This window comes from Scyliorhinus canicula, chromosome 9 (genome assembly GCF_902713615.1).
Source record: "Scyliorhinus canicula chromosome 9, sScyCan1.1, whole genome shotgun sequence".
NCBI lineage: Eukaryota > Metazoa > Chordata > Chondrichthyes > Carcharhiniformes > Scyliorhinidae > Scyliorhinus > Scyliorhinus canicula.
In genome coordinates, this window is record NC_052154.1 from 69,056,330 (window position 1) to 69,084,260 (window position 27,931).

The 27,931-nt window shown below is 44.4% G+C and overlaps 1 protein-coding gene across 1 annotated transcript in view; it reads right to left on the reverse strand.

The window, feature by feature from the left end:
* The window catches only part of LOC119971391 (ADP-ribosylation factor-like 2 binding protein), a 49,492-nt gene extending 25,275 nt beyond the window's left edge, over positions 1–24,217 (reverse strand). Inside the window, exons 1-3 of the mRNA XM_038806860.1 lie at positions 23,941–24,217; positions 10,871–10,940; positions 4,342–4,403 (exon numbers count right to left, since the gene is read on the reverse strand). Of these exons, the coding sequence (XP_038662788.1) occupies positions 4,342–4,403; positions 10,871–10,940; positions 23,941–23,959 (151 nt within the window). The 5' untranslated portion in view covers positions 23,960–24,217. The remainder of the gene's footprint in view (positions 1–4,341; positions 4,404–10,870; positions 10,941–23,940) is intronic.
* Positions 24,218–27,931: the final 3,714 nt, after the last annotated feature.

Sequence of the window (27,931 nt, forward strand, 5' to 3'; positions counted from 1 at the left end):
TAGTGGTTCAAGGGATGGAAGATTTTAGCCACAAGGTTAGGTTAGAGAAACTGGGATTGTTCTCTTTGGAGCAAAGGAGACTGAGCAGACATTTGATAGAGGCATGCACGATTATGACAGGTTTGAGTAAGGTAGGCAAGGACACACTGTTCCCAATGGTTGATGGTACAAAGGACCAGGGTACACAGATTTATGGTTTGGGAAATAGGTACGGGGAGGGGGGGAGAAATATGAGGATGAACATTTTTGCACAGTGAACGGTAAGGAATTGAAACTCACAGCCCATCATGATGGTGAATCGATGATTTCAAAATGAATATGAATGGATGTTTGAAGAAAACAAACTTACAGGGACGGACTGGATTGCTCTATAGAAATCACATGCAGGCTCAATCAACTAACAGTGTCAGAAAACAGAGGTAGTTTTAAGTAGTTTAGATTTATAATTTTGGGCATTAGAAATAAAGTATATCTTTAATTAAATTAATTTTGTATTGAACGGGTTAATGACAAGTTGGGTTGGTTTCAGACGTCTGACGGTTTACGACATGAAAGCAAACCGAATTTAAAGAAAAACTAGGTTGTTGCTTAGCAACCAGGGACCACTCTGGGACAGAAATAACTTTGAGTTAGTTGTAAGCTAGTATCAGGAGAGGTTGGACAGGACAAGGGAACTTCAGAGAGCAGATTTCCCAAAAGAAAGCCCCCATAACCAGGATGCAGGGACAAAAGTATGTCTCAGGAATACAGTTAGGTTAACGGAACAAAGAACAAGACGTTGATCAAAGTCCTCTCTGGTGAAGTTAAATTTCACACTATTTAGAAGTCTACAGAATATCCCTAGGAGTGTGATCGTATCATTTTCAACTCTAACCGAATGGATTCTGTCCTTGTTGCTCTTTCGAACACGATAACACCTTGCCTAATCAGTACTATCAGCCCACCTCCTTTTTCTACTTTTCTTGAAAGCTTTATGGGCGAGATTCTCCGCAAATGCGGAGAATCGTAAAGACTGCCGTGGGACAGGCCGTGACCCATGGCAGCCTTCACGCCCACTTCCGGGGCCGATTCTCCCCCCCCAGGCGGGGCTAGGAGCGTGGCCCCGTGCGTCATGGCGGCGTGGCCTTGACGACGGTCGTCAAGGCCGCACGTCAAGCGTCATGCCGGCTGACGCGGCCGATGACGTCTGCTGCGTATGCGCAGGTTGGACAACGCCAACCCACGCATGCGCAGTTGGCGTCTTTTCCCTCAGCAGCCCCACGGCTTGAACTTGCGGGGCGATCAGTGGGCACCGATCGCGAGCCTATGTCCCCCCTTGGCAAGGCCGTGGTACTGCCGTGCCAATCGGGCCCCCAGATGCCCCAAACGGGAATCTGGCACCCGTTTCACGATTGCAGCGAGCAGGTGTGTTTGCTGCCGTGTTGAAACGGGCATGAAGGCCCGGCCGCTCGGCCTTGGAGAATCGCCGCTCGCCGTATAAAACGACGAGCGGCGATTCGTGGCGTGAGGGGGGGGGGGGGGGGGGGGGAGAGAAATAGTGGGAGGGCGTGAAAAATGACGGGAGGCCCCCCCGCTATTCTCCCACCCGGCGTGGGGGGCGGAGAATCGCGCCCTATATCTTTGAATATTAAGGGCCCAGTCCTCAACATATTCAAGCTATGTTTCCTTCATTGCCACTGCATCATATTATTTGCGTTTATTGCTCTTCAATTTTATGTGTTTACATACCATACATACCAGAGTAAAAGTTTGATTTTTTTCAGGCATAAAGCTAACAGATAACATTTTTGAGGGACTTACTTTCAACTAAAACCCTCCAGCCTAACATGGCTCTCACAAGAGAGTTGAGGACCAAGTGCAATGTGTCCAAGCTTGCAGATGACACTAAGATGAGTGGTAAAGCAAAAAGTGCAGAGGACACTGGAAGTCTGCAGAGGGATTTGGATAGGTTAAGTGAATGGGCTCGGGTTTGACAGATGGAATACAATGTTTTTTTTCTAAATTTGGAGTACCCAATTCATTATTTACAATTAAGGGCCAATTTAGCTTGACCAATCCACCTACCCTGCACATCTTTGGGTTGTGGGGGTGAAGGCGAAACCCATGGAAACACAGGGAGAATGTGCAAACTCAACACGGACAGTGTCCCAGAGCCAGGATCAAACCTGGGACCTTGGCGCTGTGATGCAGCAATGCTAACCACTGTGCCACCATGCTGCCGATGGAATACAATGTTGACAAATGTGAAGTTATCCATTTTGGTAGGAATAACAGCAAAAGAGATTATTATTTAAATGATAAAATATTAAAACATGCTGCTGTGTAGAGGGGTGTCTTAGTGCATGAGTCGCAAAAAGTTGGTTTACAAGTGCAACAGGTGATTAAGATGGCGAATGGACTTTTGTTCTTCATTGCTAGAGGGATGGCGTTTAAGACTAGGACGGTTATGTTGCAATTGTATAAGGTGTTAGTGAGGCCACACCTGGAGTATTGTGTTCAGTTTTGGTCTCCTTACCCGAGAAAGGATGTACTGGCACTGGAGGGTGTGCAGAGGAGATTCACTAGGTTAATCCCAGAGTTGAGGGGGTTGGATTACAAGGAGAGTTTGAGTAGACTGGGACTGTACTCGTTGGAATTTAGAAGGATGTGGGGTAATCTTATAGAAACATATAAAATTATGAAGGGAATCGATAGGATAGATGCAGGGAGGTTGTTTCCACTGGCGGGTGAAAGCAGAACTGGGGGCATAGCCTCAAAATAAAGGGGGAAGAGATTTAAGATTGAGCTCAGGAGGAACTTCTTCACCCAAAGTGTTGTGAATATATGGAATTCCCTGCCCAGTGAAGTAGTTGAGGTTCCTTCAATAAATGTTTTCTAGATAAAGATGGATAGTTTTATGAAGAACAAAGGGTAATGGTGTTCGGGCGGGAAAGTGGAGCTGAGACCACAAAAGATCAACCATGATCTCATTGAATGGCGGAGCAGGATCGAAGGGCCAGATGGCCTACTCCTGCTCCGAGTTCTTATGTTCTATGTTCTTATAAGGAAATATGAAAGCTCAGATTTGACAACGGGTCATCTTGGACTCTAAACGTTAGCTCTTTTCTCTCCCTACAGATGCTGCCAGACCTGCTGTGATTTTCCAGCATTTTCACCTTGGTTTCAGATTCCAGCATCCGCAGTAATTTGCTTTTACCCAGAAGGAAATATGGTGGGAGGGAGAATGGGTGGGGAAAGAAACAGCACCCACACCAGCCCCTGCAACCCCACCCCCCAACCCCTGAGGAGAAGAAGCAACAGCAGTGTCTGGACCTGCAGTTTTAATGCTGCTTGGGGCCAGGGGAAGGAAAGAGATGGGCTGCGCCATTAGAAATGTTATGCTGATTTCTCCCAGCCTGTGACCTTGGCCTCGGTGTAGGGGAAATTGCACTGAATCGGCACTCCCAAGGATCCGATTGGCAAGGACCAAGCCTTCCCTCTCCTCCCCAAGAATGCGGAGGGTGATGGTTGATGACAGAAGACCCCCGCATTCAATTATGTATTCAACGTTCATGCTGGAAGTTGCCCCCTGCATATTTTTTTTAAATTTGTGCACTGTTTATTTCTCTTCTCTGATCTGTTTCTCCCTCCTAAAATCAATGTACATTCTTCTTGTCTCAATTGATAAGGAAGAACAGGAATTCATGACGCGATTACAGAGATTATACTTTGGTTCTGAAATCAAATTGACTTCAGAAATGTGAGCAATTTACAAGCAACTGCCAATTTGAAAACTAGGATTTTTTTCCAGGAGCATTAAGTTAACAAAGTGTGTTTGCTTAGAGGATCAGGAATTGTTTCGTGACTTACAAGAGTCAAATCAGCCTCAATAAAGCACCAGTGTAATGGGCAGATGAGCCTAGTAGCAGCCACTTTTCTTTTAGGCTGTCCTTTACATATACTAGTAAGTCAACATGTAAACACTTCCCTTGTTAATACAAATTAACCATGCATTACATGGTGTAACTCTCCTGCTGTTATATTATCTTAAGCAATGTGTAAAATATCTGTCTGAACTGTAAAAGAAATCTATGAATGTGAACACAAACTCTGGATACAAATAAACTCCAACAGCTGATGCTATTCCCAATTCTGTTCTCTCATATCTCAAATTTGGTTCCATATAGTACAGCAATGACATACCAATTAAAATAACAAGCCAAATATAAGGGTTAAGATATTTAGAATGCTACAAATGTAATTTGGAGCAAATGGTTGTGAAACTGGCGGTAGCTACAAAGTGCGAAAACAAGGTAAAAAATTTAACTTTAAATTAATTTATTTAGCACTGTTTTCACCTACCCATAATAATATCTTCCATGTGCCCAATGACTGTATCAAACTCAGCATCAATAGCAGATGAACTGGATGAATAAAGAGATGAAAAAAGGGATATCAACTTTTTAAAAATGTAATTATTGCATAGTTATACAATATTACTATTTTTTATGCATCATGTATATCTAATTTCCAGAAATGGGCATTGATTCAAACATCACTATTGTGGGAGGGGGAGCCATATTGCACCTTCAGCTAATATGAATGACATGTTTTTGACATGTCCTGATTGCTGTGTGCAAGTTGAGATCCTTCAAACTATATCTGTTTGACGCTCCCCTTTTATTTACAAGTTTCCCATCGGCGACATCATCTGAAAACAGTGCTAGTTTCACATGTACACCGGTGCCACCAGCTCTACCTCATCGGTCAGCTTATCTGAAATGCAGCACTGAATGAGCAGCCATTTCCTCCAACCAAACATTGGGAATTTGAAGCCACCATCTTCAGTCCCTGCTACAAACTCCATTCCTCTCTCTGGCAACAGTATGAGGTTAAACCAGCCTTGGTGACACGTGACCAGAAAATGAGCTATTGACCACATAAACAAACAATCATTGAGACTTCCTATTTCTACATCGCTTGACTTTGTGCCTGTCCCAACTCATCTGCCGCTGAAACCCAATCCGAGTATTTGTTACTTCAAACACAAATGATTGTGACCTCTGACACTGGCCTGTTTTCTCTGGGCCTCTTCTCAGCCAGGTGAGCTTTCCATTTCTCCTTGTTTTTTCTGATGCTCCTTCAGAGGTCCCAATCATTGGTGGCAAACACTCCTGGTCTGTCCTTCCATACTCCATCCTCCTAAACCTGACGTCATTAAACCTTCTGCTGACAATTTTCTTATTTACACCAAGTCCCATCTTCTCTGTTCTCGCTGACCTGTATTAGCTTTCTGGTCTAGCAACTCCTCCGTTTTAAAATTCTCATCCGTCTTTTCAAAACCCTCCATGACCTCATCCCTACCTAGCTCTGTAATCTCCTCCAGCCTCACAGCCCTCAGGAATGTCCATGCTCATTGAATTCTGGCCCACTGAGCATCCCATCAAATTGTTCCACCATTTTTGGCAACGCTTTCAGCCGCCTAAGCCCCAAAAGGCAGGAATTCCCTTCTTAAACCCCTGTGTTTGTCTCCCTCCTTTTAGATACTACCTTAAAGTCACCTCTTCAACCAGGTTGATGACCATCTGCTCAAATGTCTCCTCACTCCTTTGGCTTGGTGTCGAATTTGCTTTATAATCCTTCTGTGAAGGCGCTACATAAATACAAGTTGTTGTTCTTCCTACAACCAAATTAGGTGCAACTTGCTATGTATGCTAAGCTTTAAAAATTGTAATGAGGGGTAAATTAACCTGAAGGATAAATAGGAATCAAGGATTTACTTCCACACAACTATTTTTCTCTGGCAGCCTTCTATTTCATGAGACAATTTGGGAGTGGTGGTCAACTCAGTGTTAAACATCGCCTGGTGTGGTTCGGGAGCCCCACTCTGGAGTGCAAACTCTTTTCTATTTGCTGCACACAGGATAGTGGATAAAGAAGGTACACAATTCATTGGCCTGTTTTCTCTGGGCCTCTTCTCAGCCAGGTGAGCTTTCCATTTCTCCTCGTCTTTTCTGATGCTCCTTCAGAGGTCCCAATCATCGATGGCTATCTTCTATTTCTCTTTGGCTGTATTGGTGTCTGCTATCTACATCTCTCACTTACAGGTGTCCTTGTTGTGAAGGCATGAAAGTCCGTCAGGTGGTGACCTAGTGGCCAATTCACCGCACAAAAAAAGGTATTTTGGGTATACATTCGATGATGCGGCCAAACCATCGCAGACTTTGTTGGCTCCGTAATGAGTGTATGCTGGCAGAATTAGTAAGCTCCAGAATCCAAGTTGGTGATCTTGTCCCTCCAAGAGAAGCTGAAGATATATTTGAACAGCAAAGGTGGAAGGTTTCCACACTATTATATACATAATTACCTAATTTAGTCCTGAAATTATCACTAACACTCCAATAGCAGGATGCAACAAAACCTACAATTTGGCATTCAATCACTGTGAATCATAGAATAACCCAGAACAGAAGTGGCCCATTTGACCCATATCCTTGAAAGAGTTATCCAAATAGTCCCAATCTCCTTCTCATTTGTCACAGCTCTGCAATTCCTGTTTGGAAGTTATTATTGAATCTGTTTCTAGTAGTCTTTCAGGCAGTGTATTCCATATCACAACAGCTCATTGCATTTTCCCACCTCATCCCTCTCGACGACTTCACTGTTGCTGAATTATCTAGTTCTTTTGCCATTTACTATAAATCTGTATTCGCTGCTTGCCAACTCCTGCCAAAGGAAACAGTTTCTCCTTATTTCTTCCATCAAAACCCATGATTTTAAATACTGCTATCAAGTTTCCCTTTAACCTTCTTTCGTCGAAGGAGAACAAGCCCATTCTTCTATTCTCTTCACATAATAAAAGTCTTTCAACCCTAATGCCATTCAAGTAAATCTGTGCACCATCTCTTCAGCCTCAACTTCCTTTCTAAAGAGTGGTACCAAGGATTAGAAACAATATTCCAGCTGCTGTCTAACCAGTGTTTTATACAGGTTTGGCAGAACTCCCTTGTTTTTGTGCCGAGGTTTATGATGAGAATTCCAAATGCTTTTTAACAACCTTCAAAACCCGTCCTTTCACCTTCAAAAGGTCTATCTATATACATCTCCAAGTCTCTCTGTTCCTGGACCCTCTTAAAAAAATTATTAGTGCAATCAATCATTCTGATAATAAATGTTTTTTTCAATATTGGAAAGATTTTGGTATTTTAAGTTTAAAATTGACCTGGTATGAATGTCAGAGAAAATCACATTGGAGTTGTTTTATCATTTGACATCAAAGGTGGCAGGACAGGTTAAGAGTACTCAATAAAACACGTAGTATCCTAGACTTTATTAATAGGAGCATAGAGTACAAGAGCAAGGAGGTTATGTTGAATGTGTCTAAGATATTAGTTCAGCCCCAGCTGGAGTATTGCACCCAGTTCTGGGCACTGCACTTTAGGAAGGATGTGATGGCATTGGAATGTGCAGAGAAGATTCACAAGAATGGTCCAAGGATGAGGAACTTCAGTTACGTAGACAGAGTGCAGAAGTTGAGATGATAAAGACGTTATAGCATGGCACGAAGGCAGAGTCAACATGGTTCTGTGCAAGGCAAATCATGTTTAACCAATTGGATGGAGGTCTTTGAAGTAGCAACTTATGCTGAGGATAAAGAGGAATCTGTGCACTGTATTTAGGTTTCCAGAAGGCATTTAATAAGGTGCCACATCAAGGGTCATTGCGAAATATAAAAGCTCATAGTGTAAGGGGTAACATATTGGCATGGATAGAAGATTGGTTAGCTAACAGGAAACAGAGGATAGACATAAATTAATTTTTTTCTGGTTGGCCGGATGTAACAAGTGGTATGCCACTGGGATCAGTGTTGTGGCGTCAAAAGTTTGTAAGTTATAGAAATTACTTGGATGAAGGGATCAAAGGTATGGTTGCTAAATTTGCTGATGACAAAGATAGGTAGGATAGTGAGATATGAAGAGGACACAAGTAGGCGACAAAAGAGTAAAGATAGGTTAATTGAGTGGGCAAAGATCTGGCAAATGGAGCATTATGTGGAGAAGTATGAAATTGTCAATTTTGGCAGGAAAATATAAAAAGCAAGCATATTGTAAGGGCCCTTTACTGTTGATTCCCTTCGTCCTATTTCTTTCATTTTGACTTTATAGATTTTGATCCATGGATCGTTAATGGAGGCATATCTTTAAGTTGAGCAGAGGAAGTAAGGATCTCAAACTGTCAAAGTAGTACACTGCGTAAAGTTATGTATTATGGACAGAGGAACTTTATGACACCCAAGAGATTGGAGGGGTTAATTTTGATTGGTTGGTGGTGGCCAAGGGATTGGGCAGGAACAGTATTCTGATCAGCAACCGACAGTGACTAGTTCCTGTCAGATGGAGCTGTTTGGAGAGAATCCAGGAGAAACCACTGGACCCTCACCATGGAAGCAGCTCTCTCTGTCTGCTTTGCTGCCTATTGTCTGAAGTCAAAACCTTCCAGGCCCTTAAAGAAGCTGTCTCTTTTTTCTTGAATGCTGAAAACCTGCTACTTCTGTAAGCCCAAGTGAAAACCATTGCAAGCTGAAAGAAAAGATAACATCCATCCGAAAGCCCAGACTAAAGAAACAAACTGGGAAACATCCAACTGAAACAAAGACTCTTATCCTATTAGTATCATTATTATTTTACACACCTCTTTCCCCTCTGTGTTTGTTTGTCTGTGTGTGTGTATGTATAGAATGCCGTGACTTAAAAGGGTTGGGGGTTGGGGGGGGGGGGGGGGGGGGGGGGTCAGATTAGTTATAAGTTAACCAGTTGTATTTACTGCCTATTTAATTCTAGTTATTGTTAATAATACAAAGTTAAATTGTATTTAAATTTACAAGTTGGTGACTGTAGTTATTCGGCAGCCAAACGCCTGGGGTATTTTAAAATAAAAGTTAATTTCCACCGTGCTGCAACTCCGGGTCAAGTGGGGTTGAAATTGACCACGTTCTGGCCCAGGGTGTCGTAACAATATTATCTTAATGATGAGAGATTGCAGAGCTCTAAGATGTAAGGGGATCTGGGGGTCCTCATGCATGAATTGCAAAAAGGTAGTATACAGGTTCAGCAAGTAATTAGGAAAGCTAATAGGTCTGATTATCGAATAGGGAATTTAATACAAACATAGGGAGCTTATGCTTCAGTTATGCAGGGCATCGGTGAGACCTGGAGCAGTTCAGAGAAGGTTTACTAAACTTACACCTGATTTGGAAAAGTTGGACAGGCTAGACTTATATCCGCTGGAGTTTAGAAGAGTAGGCACGACTTGACCGAAACATACAAGATCCTGAGGGTGGATGTGGAGCAGATGTTTCTTCTTGAGGGAGAATCCAGAACTAGGGGCCACTGTTTAAGGCACAGGCAGATAGATTCTTAATAAGCAAGGGGGTGAAAGTTTATTGGGCGTATGCAGGAATATGAAGTTGAGGTTACAATCGGATCAGCCAAGTTCTCATTGAATGGTGGAGCAGGCTCAAAAGGGCCGGATGGCCTCCTTTGGACAGATGTTTTCCTGGGAGGAGAGACGTCTGAGAGGAGATTAGAGAGAAGGGTATTCAAAACCATGTGGGTAGATAGGGAAAACGATTCCCACTCATGAAAAGACTGAGAACGAGAGGGTACTGATTTGATGTAACTGCAAAGGAAGCAAAAAAAAGTGATATGAAACAAGTTTTCCACGCAGCATGTGGTTGAGGCCTGGCATGGAGTTCCTGAGAGTGTATTGGAGGCCAGTTCAGTCAAGCATTCAAAAAGGGAATTAGCGTGTTATCTGAAAGGGAAGAATATGCAGGATTATGGGAAAAAAGGGGAATGGCATTGGGTAAACTGCTCACTTGGCAAGCCAGTGCAAGACACCATGGGCTGAATGGCCTCATTCTACACTGTAACAACTCTGTGATTATGACAGGTGTCCTCCTGCATACCAATTGTTATCAAGATTGGCTAAAAGTGAAAATGAATTCCTGGCTGTTCCTGTATACTTTCCCTTTTGGAATGTCTGGTCATCTTTTTGGTAGCATCCCCATTCAGATGCTTATCATGGGATATGATTAAAATTTAGTTCATTTTTGGTTGCATAATATCCTGAACATTTCTGTGATGAGTCTTAAATGTACAAGACAACATTTGAATTTGGAGGTATCTTAAGATCTTCACAAAATCTGAGATAAAGTAAGCTGCTTGAAAGGGGAAGCATAGGATTCCCAACTAATGACCACAAAATGGGTAGATATTTGATGTTTATATCACCGCAGTAACATTTGCCACGGTGTCATTACTTAAATGTAGAACATAGAACATTACAGCGCAGTACGGGCCCTTCGGCCCTTGATGTTTCGCCGACCTGTGAAACCATCTGAAGCCTATCTGACCTACACTATTCCATTTTCATCCATATGTTTCTTCTTGAGGGAGAATCCAGAACTAGGGGCCACTGTTTAAGGCAAAGGCAGATAGATTCTTAATAAGCAAGGGGGTGAAAATTTATTGGGCGTATGCGGGAATATGAAGTTGAGGTTACCTGAATTTAACCTGAATAAGTTCATATGAAGGAAGAAGTTTGATTATATAATTTCTGTTGCGGTTTCAAGGACATTCTGAGCATAGGAGACTTGAAGAAAAATTGATTATTCACATGCTTATAAGATCACTAGAGGACACCAAATGATGAATAATGCATCATCAAGGCTGTGTTACAATGCAGTTTCTGTCCTTGCCATTGAAAAAAGTCCTTTTTTGCTGTTGTTTCGTGTTATTGAGACCATTGAAAAATTACAAAAAGTTCTCCAAGTCTCACATTTTGTACTCCAAATCTTAACACAATAAATCAATGGCAGAAGCTTACTTACACAGATGTGGCAAGATCGTCATCCTCTGTATCCTCCATTTCTACCACTCGATCTCCAGTACCAAACACAACTATCCAGAACAAAAAATACAAGTCACATAAGTAGGCCAAGTTCTTATTTTTTATATATAATTTTTCATTTGTAAATGTATCATGTTAGAGATTGAAGTTCTATGCTATACAAACTATATAGGTAGGTTACCTCAGATAAGAATCGAAAGCTCTGTTAATTCCAGTAATTGTATATGGTGAAACAATTAGTCTAAAACTAGTCTTTTACCTCAAATAGATTTATTCTTAAAACAGCTCAGTCGAATGAAAGACTGTCTCAGTTCCATCCACACCCTGTTACAGCTGTGTCCATTTATAGGCAAGCCAATGCTTATCACTGGTCTTTAGCAATGCAATTAATTGGCTTAACAATGTAAGTTCAAGTCCTGCTGCAATCGCTTTACAGATAAATCAAGTGCAACTGAGTAAAACTGTTTTAAAAAAAATTTAGAATACCCAATTCATTTTTTCCAATTAAGGGGCAATTTAGCGTGTTCAATCCACCTAACCTGCACATCTTTGTGTTGTGGGGGCGAAACCCACGCAAACATGGGGAGAATGTGCAAACTCCACACAGACAGTGACCCAGAGCCGGGATCGAACCTGGGATCTAGGCGCAATAAGACTGCAGTGCTAACCGCTGAGTCACCGTGCTGCCCGTAAAACTGTTTTTGGGGATTGATTAGCTCAGTTGGCTGGCCAGCTGGTTCGTGATGCAGAGTGACACCAACAGCGCAGGTTGAATTCCCATACCGGCTGAGGTTATTCACGAAGGCCCCGCTTTCTCAACCTTGCCCCTCGTTTGAGATGTGGTAATTCTCGGGTTTAATCATGAATAATCAGCTCTCAAAGGGAAAGAGCAGCCTATGGTCCTCTGGAACTGTGGCGATACTTTAGCAGTGTTTCCTATGGTGTAGTGGATATCAGATTCATCTCACACATGAAAAGTCTCCGTTTCAAAACCAGACAGAAATATTTCCCGATTCCTTAGCAGAATGTTGCCCAATTCGCTGCTCAATATGGAATGGTGCCATCCAGATCAGGAAGGTTCAGTCTCAACTCTGTGCCCAGCTTCAGTGGAAAAAAGTGCGAACACAGAAGAAGGAGCAATCGCCATGTTGAAAATGGGTCAGGATAAGCTTAGATTTGGAGATGAAGTGAGTTGGCACAATAGCGATTATAGGCACCACTGGCTGAAATAATTATTAAAGTCAATAAGATTGTTGCACTACTTATAAAGCTTTGAGCTACGTCAAAGCCTTCAACACTTCACCCATAATTGTATTTATAAGTGGAGTGAATATATGTAATCAGTTTCTTGACAAAATTATTTCACTTAATAATTTCGCCAGAACTAACTTTCCTCGTGTTCTGAACCAGAACAACAGTCAGGCCGATAAAATACATCAGAACACTATTATTCCACTTGAGCGAGGTGCCGTGTTGATGTGTTACTGAGCTGCTCGAGAGGGAACCCTATAAACCAGCATCTAGTACTGGCTTGGATGCTGACTGAAAGACACCCAAATTGTGATTTTGTTATTGGATACTCCTGTGAATTTGGTATTTTTATAACTGAGTCAAAGCAATCCAAGATGCCTACACAGAATCCACAACATAAAAATAAGTTTTACTCAGCTACCAATACTACACTGATAGCAGAAGAAATAAATTCTCTGGCACCACACCTTTTCCCAATGAATTATAGAATATAAGTAGTAATGCCTCACTTTTTAATATACTTACCTCATTACTCATCTTTTCATTCAATGTCATAACTACCTGTTCTATCTCCCTGATAAATACCAAAGCAAATCAATTAAAATATTTCTGCCATCTCTCTGTTACCTGAGTAATTATCCTGTTTATCCCTTTGTGGTCTTACTCCAAATAGAGCCTACCTTTTTTATTCATGTGCCATTCCGGATGTTATTAACCTGGAGGTCCTGCTTTTGATTCAGAACCTAATTCCTGATACACTTTGTGCGGCACTGCCCGATTCTTACTTATGCTGTTTATTTCAACACACACCACAACGACAGGATTTACCGCCTCCCTTTCCAAGGTCCTCTCCAGCTGCCAAGAGATAACCTTTCCAGGCAACACACCCTTCGGGATACTTGTTCTTCATTGACGAAGACATTAACCAGAACCCTAATTGAGTCTCCTATTATACTACCACATTTCTATTCTGCACTTTTCCCTGGACAGCCTTCTAAGTCATGGTGCCTTGGTCTGCGTTGTGGCTGTCCTCCCTGCAGTCTTTCTCCTTGTCCTCACAGGTAGCTGCAGAGTAACAGGGTTAACATTAGAAGCATACATGATGCTGATATGATAATGACGTCAGATCACAGGACTTAGAAGTAAAGAAAGAGAAGCTCCAGCCTTGTGTAAAGATCCAAATATATGTAAATAAAGAGCAATAATTTTGACAAACTACATACTCAAGTAGCATTCTTTGGGAGAACAGACAATCCCCCAAATCCCCATCCAGACCTTGACCATGCAATAGAACATGGTGGCAGTGAGTTCAGGATCCAGTGAACCTTGAAAAGAATATACAGGCTTGGCAAACAAAGAGATCCTCGAAGGAAGCTCATCAAGATGTCAGAGCAGATACAAGTTGAGGCCCAGGGACTGGACAGCAGTGAGCAGAGGCCTGAAGAATCAAGTAGCAGCACAGAAGCAGGAACAATTCCAGAGCTCAGCAGAAGTATGAAGTTCACACTATCACTCCTGGAACCCCATTTTGGAGTGCAGGAGGCTCACAAGAGGCCCAGCAAAGCTTCACAAGGCACAAAACTGCTTCAGGATTATACAAAAAAGATCAAAGGACCAATACACTACTTTATGCAGTAGAATCCACCGTTGACAATGTGATAGCAAGGCAGGGGTTGATGAGACTTCAACTTGTTATGAAGAAGTTCTACAAACTTTTAGTGTCCGTTGGAATTTAATACTAAAGGACTGAATTTAATAAAATAAATGTGAAAGTATGGATTCATTCATAAAGATCTCTATAAATTGATAGGAAACTGTGATTATGGAATCTTAAAAGATGAGCTGATTGATGATAGAATTGCAGTCAGGGTCCTAGGCAAAGCACTAGAGAAAACAGCGGTTTGCGAGGCAAACCCAGAATTCACGAAACAGAAACTGGGTGTTTGTTCACGGCCAAGGAGAGATCCTGTGGAGAAGGTCAAGCAAGACCATTCAGTTTGTATGCCCCAGAAGAGAAAGCGTACCAAAGCTGAAGCCTGTCAACCGCCATCTTAAAATGTCTTTGGTGTTGCGGGAACCAATTGCTCAAGCAAGAAGAATGCCCTGTAAGGCTGTACAATATGTCACAACTGTGGAAAAATAGAGTACTTTTAAACTGTTTGTCACTCGAAAACACTGAAAACCTGTATAATAGTCACATACAAGAAACAGATGAACCACAAGCAAATAAACTAACCTTCCTGGGGAAGGTAAGCGACATAAACAGGTATTGGGGTATTAAACTCAGAATGGATGGACACCCCTCAAGAGTTTAAACGAGACATAGGAGCAGGGGATGCTGGGTTTTTTTAAAATTTAGAGTACCCAATTCATATTTTCAAATTAAGGGGCAATTTAGCGTAACCGAGCCTGCACATCTTTGGATCGTGGGGGTGAAGCTCACGCAAACACGGGGAGAATATGCAAACTCCACATGGACAGTGACCCAGAGCCGGGGTCGAACCTGGGACCTCGATGCCATGAGGCAGCAGTGCTAACCACTGCACCATCGTGCTGTCCTACATTGCAATCCTAATCTATCAAATTACAAGATTGTAGTCGGACAAATACTGTTTTTAAAAAATGTTTTTATTCTCCATTTTCACATTTTCCTCCAAAATTCCCACCCCACCCCCAAACAGTAAACGGTAACAAATACAAAGTCAATCCTCTTAACAATAACAACGATCCCTTTCTCCCACCACCCCAAATAACAGCCCACCTGTCAATATATGCATCCAATAAAACAAACCCTCCCAAAAAAAAAAGGAGAAAAAAGGAGTCCGGGACCGCCCCTGGTCACCCGAGAGTCCACCCCCCCCCCCCCCAAACACCCCATGTCACCCTAGAATCTACTCCCCCCCCCCCCCCCACCCCCACACTCAACGCTGTCCAACCTCCGAAAGAGTACCGTATGTGATACCGAAGAGTTGTAAACCATACAACCCCTCCCCTCCAACTCCTCCCGCCCACTGCCTCTTGTAAAACTCCTTCCCCCAACCTCGGTTCCTTCCCCCCAACTTTCCACTCCGGCTAGACCACTCGGACCCTTTTCTGCCAGGCTCCGATGGCCGCAGCCCCTCCCCCCACCTCACTCCCATTCACTGGCCGGTTTAAACCGGCCAGCGCGGAGGCCCCCGCCCGGGTCCCTTTCCTGGCCCTCGGAAAGCCCAGAAATCTCCTTTTAGCACACACACTCCGCATATCCACCTACACCCCAATGAGCCCTCACTTCGAGTGCAAATCCCATCACTTCCCTTGTCCAAATATATGCACCATTGGCTCCTTTAGCCCATGCACCCGGACGCAGTGAAACAAAAAAAGACGAGACAAAAAAGAAGAAAATACAGTCTTGAGGTTACATCGGCACTTGGCTATTTCTCAATTCTGCCACAGTCCTTCTGCCTTCCTCCGCTGCTTCCGCCGTTCCAAAATAAAAGTCCTTGAGCTTACAAGTCACCCTCAGCTTCGCTGGATATACAATGCCGCACTGCACCTTGCTAATGTACAGTGCCCTCTTCACCCGGTTGAAAGCAGCCCACCTCCTCGCCAGCTCCACCATAAAGTCCTGGTAGACACGTATACCAGCTACAGCCCACTGCACCACCCGCTTCTGCTTGGCCCAGCACAGGACCTTCTCTTTCACACAGTACCTACGGAAGCACAAAGTCACTACACTTGGTGGCTCACCTCACCCCGACCGATGAGCCCGATCCAGTTCATATCGGGAGGGATCCTCACCCTGTCCCAATACTTTTGCCAGCATAGCGGCAAAATACTCAGTCGGCCTCGGCCCTTCAACTCCTTTGGGCAGCCCCACAATCCTCAAATTCTGTCGCCTGGACCCGTTTTCCAGGTCTTCCAATTTTCCTCGCAGATCCTTGTTCACCGCCATTGCCTTCCACATCTCCTTCCCCATCGAGGCAAGTTGATCATCATGCTGCGCCACCGTCTCCTCCACTACCTTCAGCGCTTCCCCTTGCGCCCGCACCTCCGCCATTGCACTCGCCACCGCCGTTATCACCGGGGAAATCGCCTCCTCCACCAGCACACTCAAAACCTCCCTCGTCTCCTTCCTCATCGCCTCCAGGTGTTTTGTAAACTGCCTTTTGAATTCTGCAGCCATTACCTTAGTTATTTCTTCAGCCATGCGGCCTCCCCTAGTGCTCCAGCCTCCTTTTTCCCTGGTGACCTCTCCACTCCCCGACGGGCCCTCAGCTGTTCTTTTACCGGCCGCTTTCTTGCTGATCCTGGACATCTTCTTCTACTGTGCCTCCTCCGTGCCTTCTCCCTGCCTTTGGCGCCTCCGTGGACCCGGGGACTGGGCTTAAAGCCCCGAAAATGCCGTTCCTGATCGGGAGCCCTCCGTTGCGCGGCCGCCTCCCGCCCGCCGTCACTGGAAGCCCCGGACAAATACTTTTTAAAAAAAGTATGTTTATTAAAAAAATTTCATATGAAACAAAACCATCCAAAACAATCAAACAGAAATACACAATAGAAGAAAAAGAAAAAAAAACGAAAGCACATATTAATATTAACACAAACACTAAACTAAACATCCCAACAGCGGACGGTGACTAGCTCCTTAAATGTTGCCATCTCAGGAGGAACCTCTCTACCAACCCTCTAATATGTGCTTGACCTTCAAATGTAGAAAAGACACGAGGTCACTCAACCAAGCCGAGGCTCTAGACTGAGTAGGAGACCGCCACCCAAGCAGAACTCGTCTCCAGCTGTCAATGTGGCAACGGTAAGAACATCCGCCTTCACCCGTCAGAAGCATCGACGAGTCCGATATCCCAAATATGGCCACCAGCAGACATGGATCCAAATCTACATGGAACATCTTCAACATGGTGTTAAAGAAAGAGCTCCAGAAGATTACCAACTTGGGACAGGACCAGAATATAAGTGTATGGTTAGCCAGCGCACGAGAGCAACACTCACACTTATCATCCAACCCGGGGGAGAATTCACTCATCCTGGCTTTAGTCAGATGATTCCCATGCAAAACCTTGAATTGAATCAAACTTAGCCGAGCACGTGAAGATGTGGAGTTGACACTGTGAAGGGCCCCACTCCACACTTCACCATCAAGAATGGGACCCAATTCACCCTCCCAATTTGTCTTCACCTCACTGAACAGAGCAGACTCCTTTGAAAGGGTATGGGACTGTATGTTCAAAATAATTCTCCCCCCCCACCAGACGTGGCCAAAGGCAAGACCGTCTTCAACTCAGAAGAGGGTGATGCCAAGGGAAAGGAGAGGAAAATCTTGCATGGAAAATCACAAATTTGGAAATACCTGAAAAGACTGGAACCAATTAGGTGAAATTTCTCAGTCAACTTTTTAAAACTAGCAAATCTCGCTTGGACGAACAGGTCTCCAAACCTCTCCAGACTCTTCCTCTCCCAAGACTTAACCATCCAGTCCAAACTCGCAGGTAGAAAAAGGTGGTTGTTGCAGATGGGGGCTAGCGAAGGCAGGGAACAGAGTTTGAAATGTTGCCTGAACTGCTTCCAAACCCGCAGGGTGCCAGATCACCACTGGATTAGAGGAAAATCTTGCCGGGGAAAAAGCAACGGTGCAGTAACTCTTGTATGGAAACTAGAAGCAGTGCAGGAGCTCGCTTTAATTTATCTGCAAATGGAACCGGGATCACTGAACCACAACAATATCTTCTGACCACTGGCTGCCAATAGTAAAACAATAAATTGACTAAGGCCAGGCTCCCGATTACCGGTCTCTTTGGAGCAAAGCCTCACAAATTCTGGGAGTCTTGCCCGCACAAATAAAGGAAGATATTAATTTGTTGACTTTGACAAAAAAGGACTTGAGAAGAAAATTTGGGAGACATTGAAAGAGAAATAAAAATCTCAGGAGCACATTTATTTTAATAGTTTGAACCCTCCCCGTTAAGGATAGGGGGAGGTTATCACACCTCAGCAAGTCTATTTTGATACTTTTGTGCGCCCGGCCTTAAGTCACTGTCTGTGTGGAGTCTGCACATTCTCCCACTGTCTGCGTGGGTCTCACCCCTACAACTCAAAGATGTGCACGTAAGGTGGATTGGCCATGCAAAATTGCCCCTTAATTGGAAAAAACATAACTGGGTACTCTAAATTTAAAAAACGTACATTTATTTTGATACTTTTGACCAGGTTAGCGTAATTTAATTTATGAAGCAAGGCCCAGTTGTGGTCCACCCAGATCCACAAATAGCAAAAGCCAAGGCCAGGTGACCAGACATGGCCAGGCAAAAAGATAACATCCCCAGTTGGATTGACGGGAAGCATTCACTCTGTAACTAGAGAAGGAGCCAAACACACTAATCAGTTTCATAATCTCGTCTATAGAGTGTGTACTGGGTCCATAATAGAGAAGTAGGTCATCCGCATAAAGTGACACCCGATGCTCCACTCCTTCCCAATTTATCCCCCTCCAATTGATAGAACACCTCAGCCCTATAGCGAGCAGTTCTGTTGCCAAAGCAAACAGTAGGGGAAGGAGAGGTGGGGGGGGGGGGGGGGGGGGGGGGGGGGGGGGGGAAAGAGGAGGAGGAGAAACAGTGGATAGCCTTGACTTGTACACCTATTCAACAGAAAATAACCAGTGTTCAGGACATTCATACGAACAGTGGCGGTGAGGACCCTAAATAATAGTGAAATCCAGGAAATAAATTTGTGGCTGAAGCCAAAGCTCCCAAGAATCTCAACAGTTACTCTTATTCCATTCTATCAAATGCCTCTTCAGCTTCCGGGGACATAATCACCTTCGGTTTGGGAAGGCGATGCATGTTGGCCGACAATTGTCGACTCTTGACAAAGCCCGTCTGATCCTGCGAGATAGTCTTTGGGAGGCAGGGCTCCAACCACAGCGCCAACAGAGTTTGGGTCACTGTCTGTACCTTCTCCCAGTGTCTGCATGGGTTTCCTCCGGGTGCTCTGGATTCCTCCCATAAGTCCAGAAAGACGTGCTGTTAGGTGAATTGGACATTCTGAATTCGCCCTCTGTGTACCTGATAGAACTAAGTTTTGATACTCGAGGGATTTGTTGAAAGCCTACAATCAAGAATCATGTTTTAATCAGGAAAGCTGCAGTTACTTTAGCAAAGGGTACTGATTGCAAGAACCATGGGAGCGATTCTCCGCTCCCCACGCCGCATGGGAGAATCGCAGGAGGGCCCCCCGACAAATTTCACGCCCCCCCTTGATTCTCCCCTCCCCGCTCGGAAGAATCGCCCGCTCGCCGTTCTTTCACGGTGAACGGTGATTCTCCGACTAGGATGGGCCGAACGGCCTGCCGTTCGCGACCGTTTCACGACCGTCGGCAGCACACCTGGTCGCTGCCATTGTGAAACGTGTGTGAGATGGCCCGTATGGGGCTTGTAGGGGGCCCCCTGGTGGGGAATGAGCACCACAAACTGTGCTCGGGAGGGTCATTGGTGCCCACCGATCGTCGGGCCGGCGTCTCAATCGGAGCACTATTTTCCCCTCTGCCGCCCCGCAAGATCAAGCCGCCACGTCTTGTGGGACGGCTGAAGGGAAAGACGGCCAACGCGCCATGCGCGGGTTCGAGCTGTCAGCATCATGACGTCAGCCGCGCATGCGCGGGTTGGAGCCGGCCAACCTGCGCATGAGCGGCTGACGTCATTAGGCGCGCCGGCCGCGTCATTCTCGGCGCGATGCCCCTGCGGCCGAGAGTTACGGAGCGCCGCTCCTAGCTCCGCCAGGAGGGGAGAATAGGGGGCGAGGAGCGGCCTCAGAGGCCGTCGTGAAACTCAGCCGAGAATTCCGCCCCATGTCCCAGTAAGTTTCTGAACTTGGAAAATGCAGTCTCCAAAACTGAGAAATATGTGTATGGAGTGTGATTTGATCTTACAAAGGTATGCACCCAATACTAGAATGCCATTTGTAGTCACAGAAACAGCCAGAGAAGGGAAGCCCTGCTGGACAGAGATTAGTCAAGTTTCAATCTCCTCAGACAAAACAATTAAAGAGATCAAGTTCCATACCGAAAAAGATGCACACACAGAGGTACAAACTTGAATAAAACGAAGTCATGCTGCCGTAAATTCCATCCAATCTATACTGATAACCTCATCAGTTAATTGATGGACATCTAGCTGGGCAAACCAAAGACAAGGTCCTCCAGGCAAAGAGCCAATTAGAGACAAAGCAAGGGTTAACCAAAAGCTAAACATCTCCTTAAAAGAGGTGCCCAGAAAGTTAGCCTTTGTTCTAACCACTTCTAACTATCTCTCTCTAAGCTTGTCCTTGACCTATGCTCCTTTACTCTGCCATGTGCTTTCTTTTTTAAATCACCTCTAAGTATCTTCTAAGTTTATGACGTTTTGTACTGGTCAGTTGGCCAAATTGTTTTATTGAAGAATAAGAAATCGTGAATCGCCAGCTGCACTGCCTCATATTAAAGTGAAAAGTGAACTTTTACCACTGCACGGAATTGGTCCTTTTATTGAGAGAAAACACAAGGATTCATCAATATCAGGACTACATCAGTACCGGAACGTGGCGAGTAGGGGATGTTCACAGTAATTTCATTGTAATGTTAATGTAAGCCTACTTGTGACATTAATAAAGATTATTATGATTAGTGGAGTGGCTGGAGCCTCAGAGACTGACTGCGCCATTTTACCTGCCGCCGAACTTGGAAAGGGCTCCAACTCTGTCGACGAATTTCTACTGTTGACCTTCTTTCCCCTGCCTTTTCTGGGCACTTCAGTCATTATACCATTAAGTATGAAAAGAAAACACCCCTTGATACTAAAAAAAAGGGGGTGGGGGAAGTACAATACTCCAGCAGGAGCCACCTTGTGCACACCATCCCCCTATATTACGGGACCGGATGTCTTGGGACAAATATAAAAAGTCAACGGCCAACCCATGGCAAATCTGCGAAAACATTGAGAATTTCTCAACCTCTATGGAATTCAAAATGAGAATGCTGTCTACCAGGCAGAAAGGCATGCCTAAAACTGAAATTAACCTATAAAGTGGATCAAGTTGCTCATGAGAACTACAACACTAGATTTCAAAATGATTTTCCAAAATTGTTTGCAGGCCTAAGGAAGTTAAAGACAAAGTACCATGTCACCGTATAAACTGATGCTTTACACTGAGCAAATCACCAAATTTCCCAAATTATCTAAGTAACGTGTCGCAGCAGTCCCCTATCGAGCAGGCCTTCACACAATTTACTTTTTGCATAAGCAAAATCTCTTGTATTTATACCAGCTGAAATTCCAGAAGCCCGAGTTAGGCCTTGCCTACCAAATAACCAGCTCTAATTAGCCACCTGTGTAACTGCCTCTAGCAGGCAGTTAGTTTACCACTGAATAAGACTGAAAGAAACTACAAGTTAATGCCAAAATTAAGTTAAATGCTAAATGCAAACTTGACTAGATTTTAGAAAGAGATTGACCCTTAAAACTTTGTCAAATCCCCCAAGTTAAGTAAACTGTCACACCAGTATGCCATCATGTTGGACTTTGTGCCAGTTCAGATTACCTGAAAGTTTTTTAAAGCTTCATCACAATTTATTGATTTTGTACTCAATGCACTCAATGCTTCGATTTATAAAATCCATTAACAACTTTCTTAATCTGCCCGGCCACATTCAATGATTTGCTAACATAGATCTCCCACGACCCTCTCCTCTAGAATTGTATGCTTTCCTCAGTGTTCCAACCAGAATTTATCACTTTACACTTTGCTGCATAAAATTTCATTTGGTACATTTCCATTCCATCAGCCTGTCTATATCACAATACTAAGCTTTGTATCATCTGCAAATTCTGAAGTTGTGCCCCGCACATCCAAGACTAGATTATCAATATAGATTTTTTAAAAAGTGGTCTTAATAGTGACTCTTGTATGACACCACTATATAACTTCCTCCAGCCTGAAAAACTGTTCAGCAGAATTCTGTGCATCCTATCACTCAGCCAACCACGTATCATGCCGCCACTGTCCTTTTATTCCACGGTCTTTACCTTTGCTGACAAAGTTGTTATATGGCACTTTATCAAATGTGTTTGGAAGTCCATTTATACCGTATCAACCGCATTATCCTCATCAACTCTCTGTTACTTCAATGAAAACTCAATCAAATTAGGTAAACACAATTTGTCCTGAATAAATCTATGCCAGCTTTCCTTAATTCATCCACATTTGTCTAAGTGACTGGTAATTTTGTTCTGAATTAGTGTCCTCACCACCAAGGTTAAAGTAATTGGCCTGTTGGCATTGGTCTTTTTTGAACAAAGTGCCACATTTGTAATTCTCCAGTCCGCTGGCACCACCCCCAACTCTGAAGGAGGATTGGGAGATTATAACAAATGCCTCTTCAATTCCCATCTTCATTGAATCTGGATTTATCAACCTTAAGTGAAGCTAGGCGAGTACTCTCCAGCCGTTGGGATTCCCTTTTCCCACAATAGAACTTACAAAAGGAGAACCGCCGCACTCGGAGCTACATCCAATTAAAGTTTTATTCCATATTCCGAAGAACAATGCACAATATTGGAGGGAAATTACAGTTAACCCCATTAAAGAATTTGTAGAAGACTGCTTGAATAAAGAACCAAGTTTTAGACCACAGCAAAAGAATTGCTGAAGCATAAATTCATTATACAAAATATACCCCCGTCCTCAGGTTTCTCGGCGGTGTTGGGTGGCTTCAATGGGACATCCAATTGACAAGTAGCAGGAACAGGGAATCCTGCTATCAGTGAATGACGCGCCACTGAGAAACACACGGCTGGGGAACTAGGGAATCCCGCACCTAGTCTTTCCTATACCTTCTCTTAATCAATTTTTAACCCACCCAGTGTCCCAATAACCTCTCCTTCCATAGTAAAGACAAATGCAATGTCATCATTTAGTACCTCAGCACAAGTCCCCATCTAGTACTGAAATGGCTCAAGCCTTTAATCCCCACTTTTACTATTTAAATGCCTATAGAAGACATTTAGATTCTATTTTATGTTAGCTGCCAGTTTTCTCCTGTAATCTTTGATGTTTGTATTGATTTTTTCCCACTTCCACTCTGAACTTTCCATATTGAGCCGAGGCTCCACCCTATCCCCGTAACCCACCTAACCTTTTGTTCACTAAGGGCCAATTTAGCATGGTCAATCCACTTTACCTGCACATCTTTGGACTGTGGGAGGAAACCAGAACACCCGGAGAAAATCCACGCGGACATGGGGAGAAAGTGCAAACTCCACATAGTCACCAGAGGCCGGAATTGAACCCGGGACCCTGGGGCCGTGAGGCAGTAGCACTAACCACTGGGTTTATATTCAAATTCTCACATGTATCGTCAACATGACATCTGTAATATGAACTCTTTTTTCTGCTTTCTCTTATACTCTAATCACTTTCATCATTAAGGGAGCCTTGGCTTTAGTTACCCTACATTTGCCCTTTTGTGGGAATGTACCACCACCGTCACCCAACCATCTCTTTAAAATTCCATTTCAGCTTTGCCTGCGAATCTTTGATTTCAGTTTACGTGGGTCAGATCAGTTCCCACTGAAATTGGCCCTAACCTAATCAATTGTTGTTAGACAAGATCTCTCATTGTATTTTTCCGTAGCTAACCGTAAAATATTATACACACGGGATATCCAACCCCGTCTCCCACCTGATGATCTCCAGTCCCCACTAACCCTGCTCCCCCCCATTCCCACTCTCTCACCTGGGAATCTCCAGCACCCCCCATTCCCAATCTCTCACCTGGGAATCTCCAGGCCATTGTTGAAAGGCTCCTCTCCACAGCAACGGAAGTAACCGGTCCCACCACAGAACCGTCCCCACTACAAATATGGGGGAAGCCGCAGGTTCCCAGGACCGAGTGCGGGGAAATGGGAGACAGGCGGTGGCACTGAACTCAGATCAGCAACATTCAGCTCTGTAATCTCCCCACTAACCAACCGCGCTCTTCCTCGGATTAAATTGACCCACAACTTCCGGTCCGCGAGCTCTGGAACCGGCAGCCGTTAGCCGCGAGTCCGACTCTGCTCCGCCAGGCGGACAATCAGACTGCTGTTGCACTGGGCTCCGCCAGGGGGACAATCAGACTGCTGGTGCGCTGGGCTCCGCCAGGGGGACAATCAGACTGCTGGTGCGCTGAGCTCCGCCAGGGGGACAATCAGACTCCTGCTGTGTCCCGTTCAATGTTCTTGGCGGATGGCCTTATTTAGTACAAGAACGTGCAGTTAAAGCTGTAAACAATTCATTAATTTTAACTGTGGGTAAACTATACACGAGAACAAATGAAAAAACAGTGAAATCATGCCCAAGCAGCCTCTCTTCAACTTCCTCTAGACAGTCTGAGGGGTCAGCTGACATATAAATAAATATATACATACATATATATATATACACGTATATAGGTAGATGACTGTGCTACTCAGAACGTATACATTCAATGTTCTCCATAACATTCTCATGCTTAGGAACTGCTGAAGTATCTGACACCACAGTTTGCAGTGATTCTGATGTAGTTCGTGATCTATTACGCAATTGTGAAAGTGTTCTCTGGTTTTCAGAAAATATTTTATTGAAGCATGTAATTTTCACAGTTTAACACCTTACCATTTCTTAAACAACCGCGGGCCGACACACGCAAAACACCCAAAGAACGAAAGCAGAAAACAACGTCCCCTACTACCCGGCCCTATTTCTAATTCCCCGTATACTAAGTTCCCTGTCCTTATCGATCATTGCCATGGCTCCTGTTTTTCTGCCCCCTTTTTTTCCCCTTCCCCTCACTGTTGACGCTCAATTTTCCTTGAAGATATTGATGAATGGTTGCCATCTCCAGGCAAACCCCTGAGTGGATCCTCTCAAGGCGTACTTGATTTTTCCAGACTTGAAAACCCCTGCCATATCGCTGACCCACACTCCTGACTTTGGGGGCTCTAAGTCCCTCCATCTTAGTAAAATCCGTCTCCGGGCCACCAGGGAGGAGAAGGCCAGGACATCGGCCTCCCTCCCCCCAGATCTTCCAATACCCCAAATATTGCCAGTTCTGGACTCTGAGTTACCCTCCCAGGACTTCTGACATAACGTCCGGAAATCCCTGCCAGAATCCCCTCAATTTCAGACATGCCCAAAGCATATGTACATGGTTCGCCGGACTACCCCCCACATCTGTCCTCCACCTCCTCAAAGAACCTGCTCATCCAGACTACCATCATGTGGACCACGTGGACCACCTTAGACCATAAGACCAGAAGACATAGGAGTGGAAGTAAGGCCATTCAGCCCATCGAGTCCACTCCGCCATTCAATCATGGCTGATGGGCATTTCAACTCCACCTACCAGCATTCTCCCCGTAGCCCTTAATTCCTCGCGACATCAAGAATTTATCTATCTCTGCCTTGAAGCCATTTAGCGTCCCGGCCTCCACTGCACTCCGCGGCAATGAATTCCACAGGCCCACCACTCTCTGGCTGAAGAAATGTCTCCGCATTTCTGTTCTGAATTTACCCCCTCTAATTCTAAGGCTGTGCCCACAGGTCCTCGTCTCCTCGCCTAACAGAAACAGTTTCTTTGCGTCCACCCTTTCTAAGCCATGTATTATCTTGTAAGTTTCTATTAGATCTCCCCTTAACCTTCTAAACTCCAATGAATACAATCCCAGGATCCTCAGCCGTTCATCATATGTTAGACCTGCCATTCCAGGGATCATCCGTGTGAATCTCCGCTGGACACGCTCCAGTGCCAGTATGTCATTCCTGAGATGTGGGGCCCAAAATTGGACACAGTACTCCAAATGGGGCCTAACCAGAGCCTTATAAAGGCTCAGTAACACATCGCTGCTTTTATATTCCAACCCTCTTGAGATAAATGACAACATTGCATTCGCTTTCTTAATCACAGATTCAACCTGCATGTTTACCTTTAGGGAATCCTCGACTAGCACTCCCAGATCCCTTTGTACTTTGGCATTATGAATTTTCTCACCGTTTAGAAAGTAGTCTATGCTTGGATTCTTTTTTCCAAAGTGCAAGACCTCACATTTTCTCACGTTGAATTGCATCAGCCATTTCCTGCACCACTCTCCCAAACTGTCTAGATCCTTCTGCAGCCTCCCACTTCCTCAGCACTACCTGCCTGACCACCTAACTTTTGTATCATCGGCAAACTTCGCTAGAATGCCCCCCGTCCCTTCATCCAGATCATTAATATATATGGTGAACAGCTGCGGCCCCAACACTGAACCCTGTGGGACACCGCTGGTCACCGGCTGCCATTCCGAAAAAGAACCTTTTATCCCAACTCTCTGCCTTCTGTCAGCCAATCCTCAACCCATGCCAGTAGCTCACCTCGAACACCATGGGCCCTCACCTTACTCAGCAGCCTCCTGTGTGGCACCTTATCAAAGGCCTTTTGGAAATCCAGATAGACCACATCCACTGGGTTTCCCTGGTCTAACCTACTTGTCACCTCCTCAAAGAATTCTAACAGGTTCGTCAGGCACGACCTCCCCTTACTAAATCCATGTTGACTTGTTCTAATCCGACCCTGCTCTTCCAAGAATTTAGAAATCTCATCCTTAACGATCGATTCTAGAATTTTACCGACAACCGAGGTTAGGCTAATTGGCCTATAATTTTCCATCTTTTGTCTTGATCCTTTCTTGAACAAGGGGGTTACAACAGCGATCTTCCAATCGTTCGGGACTTTCCCTGACTCCAGTGATTTTTGAAAGATCTCAACTAACGCTTCCGCTATTTCTTCAGCCACCTCCCTCAGAACTCTAGGGTGTAGCCCATCGGGGCCAGGAGATTTGTCAATTTTAAGACCTTTGAGCTTTTTTAGCACCATCTCTTTTGTAATGGCAACCATACTCAACTCAGCCCCCTGACCCTCTATAATTTTTGGGATATTACTCATGTCTTCCACTTTGAAGACAGACGAAAAGTACTTATTAAGTTCTCCAGCCATTTCCTCGTCTCCCATCACTAGCCTTCCGGAATCAGTTTGAATTGGCCCAATGTCTACTTTGGCCTGTCGTTTGTTTCTTATGTATTGAAATAAACTTTTACTATCATTTCTTATATTACTGGCTAGCCTGCCTTCATATTTGATCCTCTCCTTCCTTATTTGTCTCTTTGTTAACCTCTGTTTGTTTTTGTAGCCTTCCCAATCTTCTGATTTCCCAGTGCTTTTGGCCACTTTATAGGATCTCTCTTTTTCTTTGATACATTTCCTGACCTCCTTTGTCAGCCATGGCTGTCTAATCCCTCCCCGGATAATCTTTCTTTTCTTGGGGATGAACCTCTGTACAATGTCCTCAATTATGCATACAAACTCCTGCCATTTTTGCTCTGCTGTCTTCCCCACTAGGGTCTGCTTCCAGTCGATTTTCGCCAGTTCCTCTCTCATGCCCTCGTAATTACCTTTATTTAACTGTAACACCATTACATCCGATTTTGCCTTCTCTCTTTCAAACTGCAGACTGAACTCAACCATATTATGATCACTGCTTCCTAAGTATTCCCTTACTTTAAGATCTTTTATAAAGTCTGGTTCATTACATAGCACTAGGTCCAGAATAGCCTGCTCCCTTGTGGGCTCCATGACAAGCTGTTCCAAAAAGCCATCTTGTAAGCATTCCATGAATTCCTTTTCTTTGGATCCACTGGCTACGTTATTTACCCAATCCACCTGCATATTGAAGTCCCCCATGATCACCGTGACCTTGCCTTTCTGACA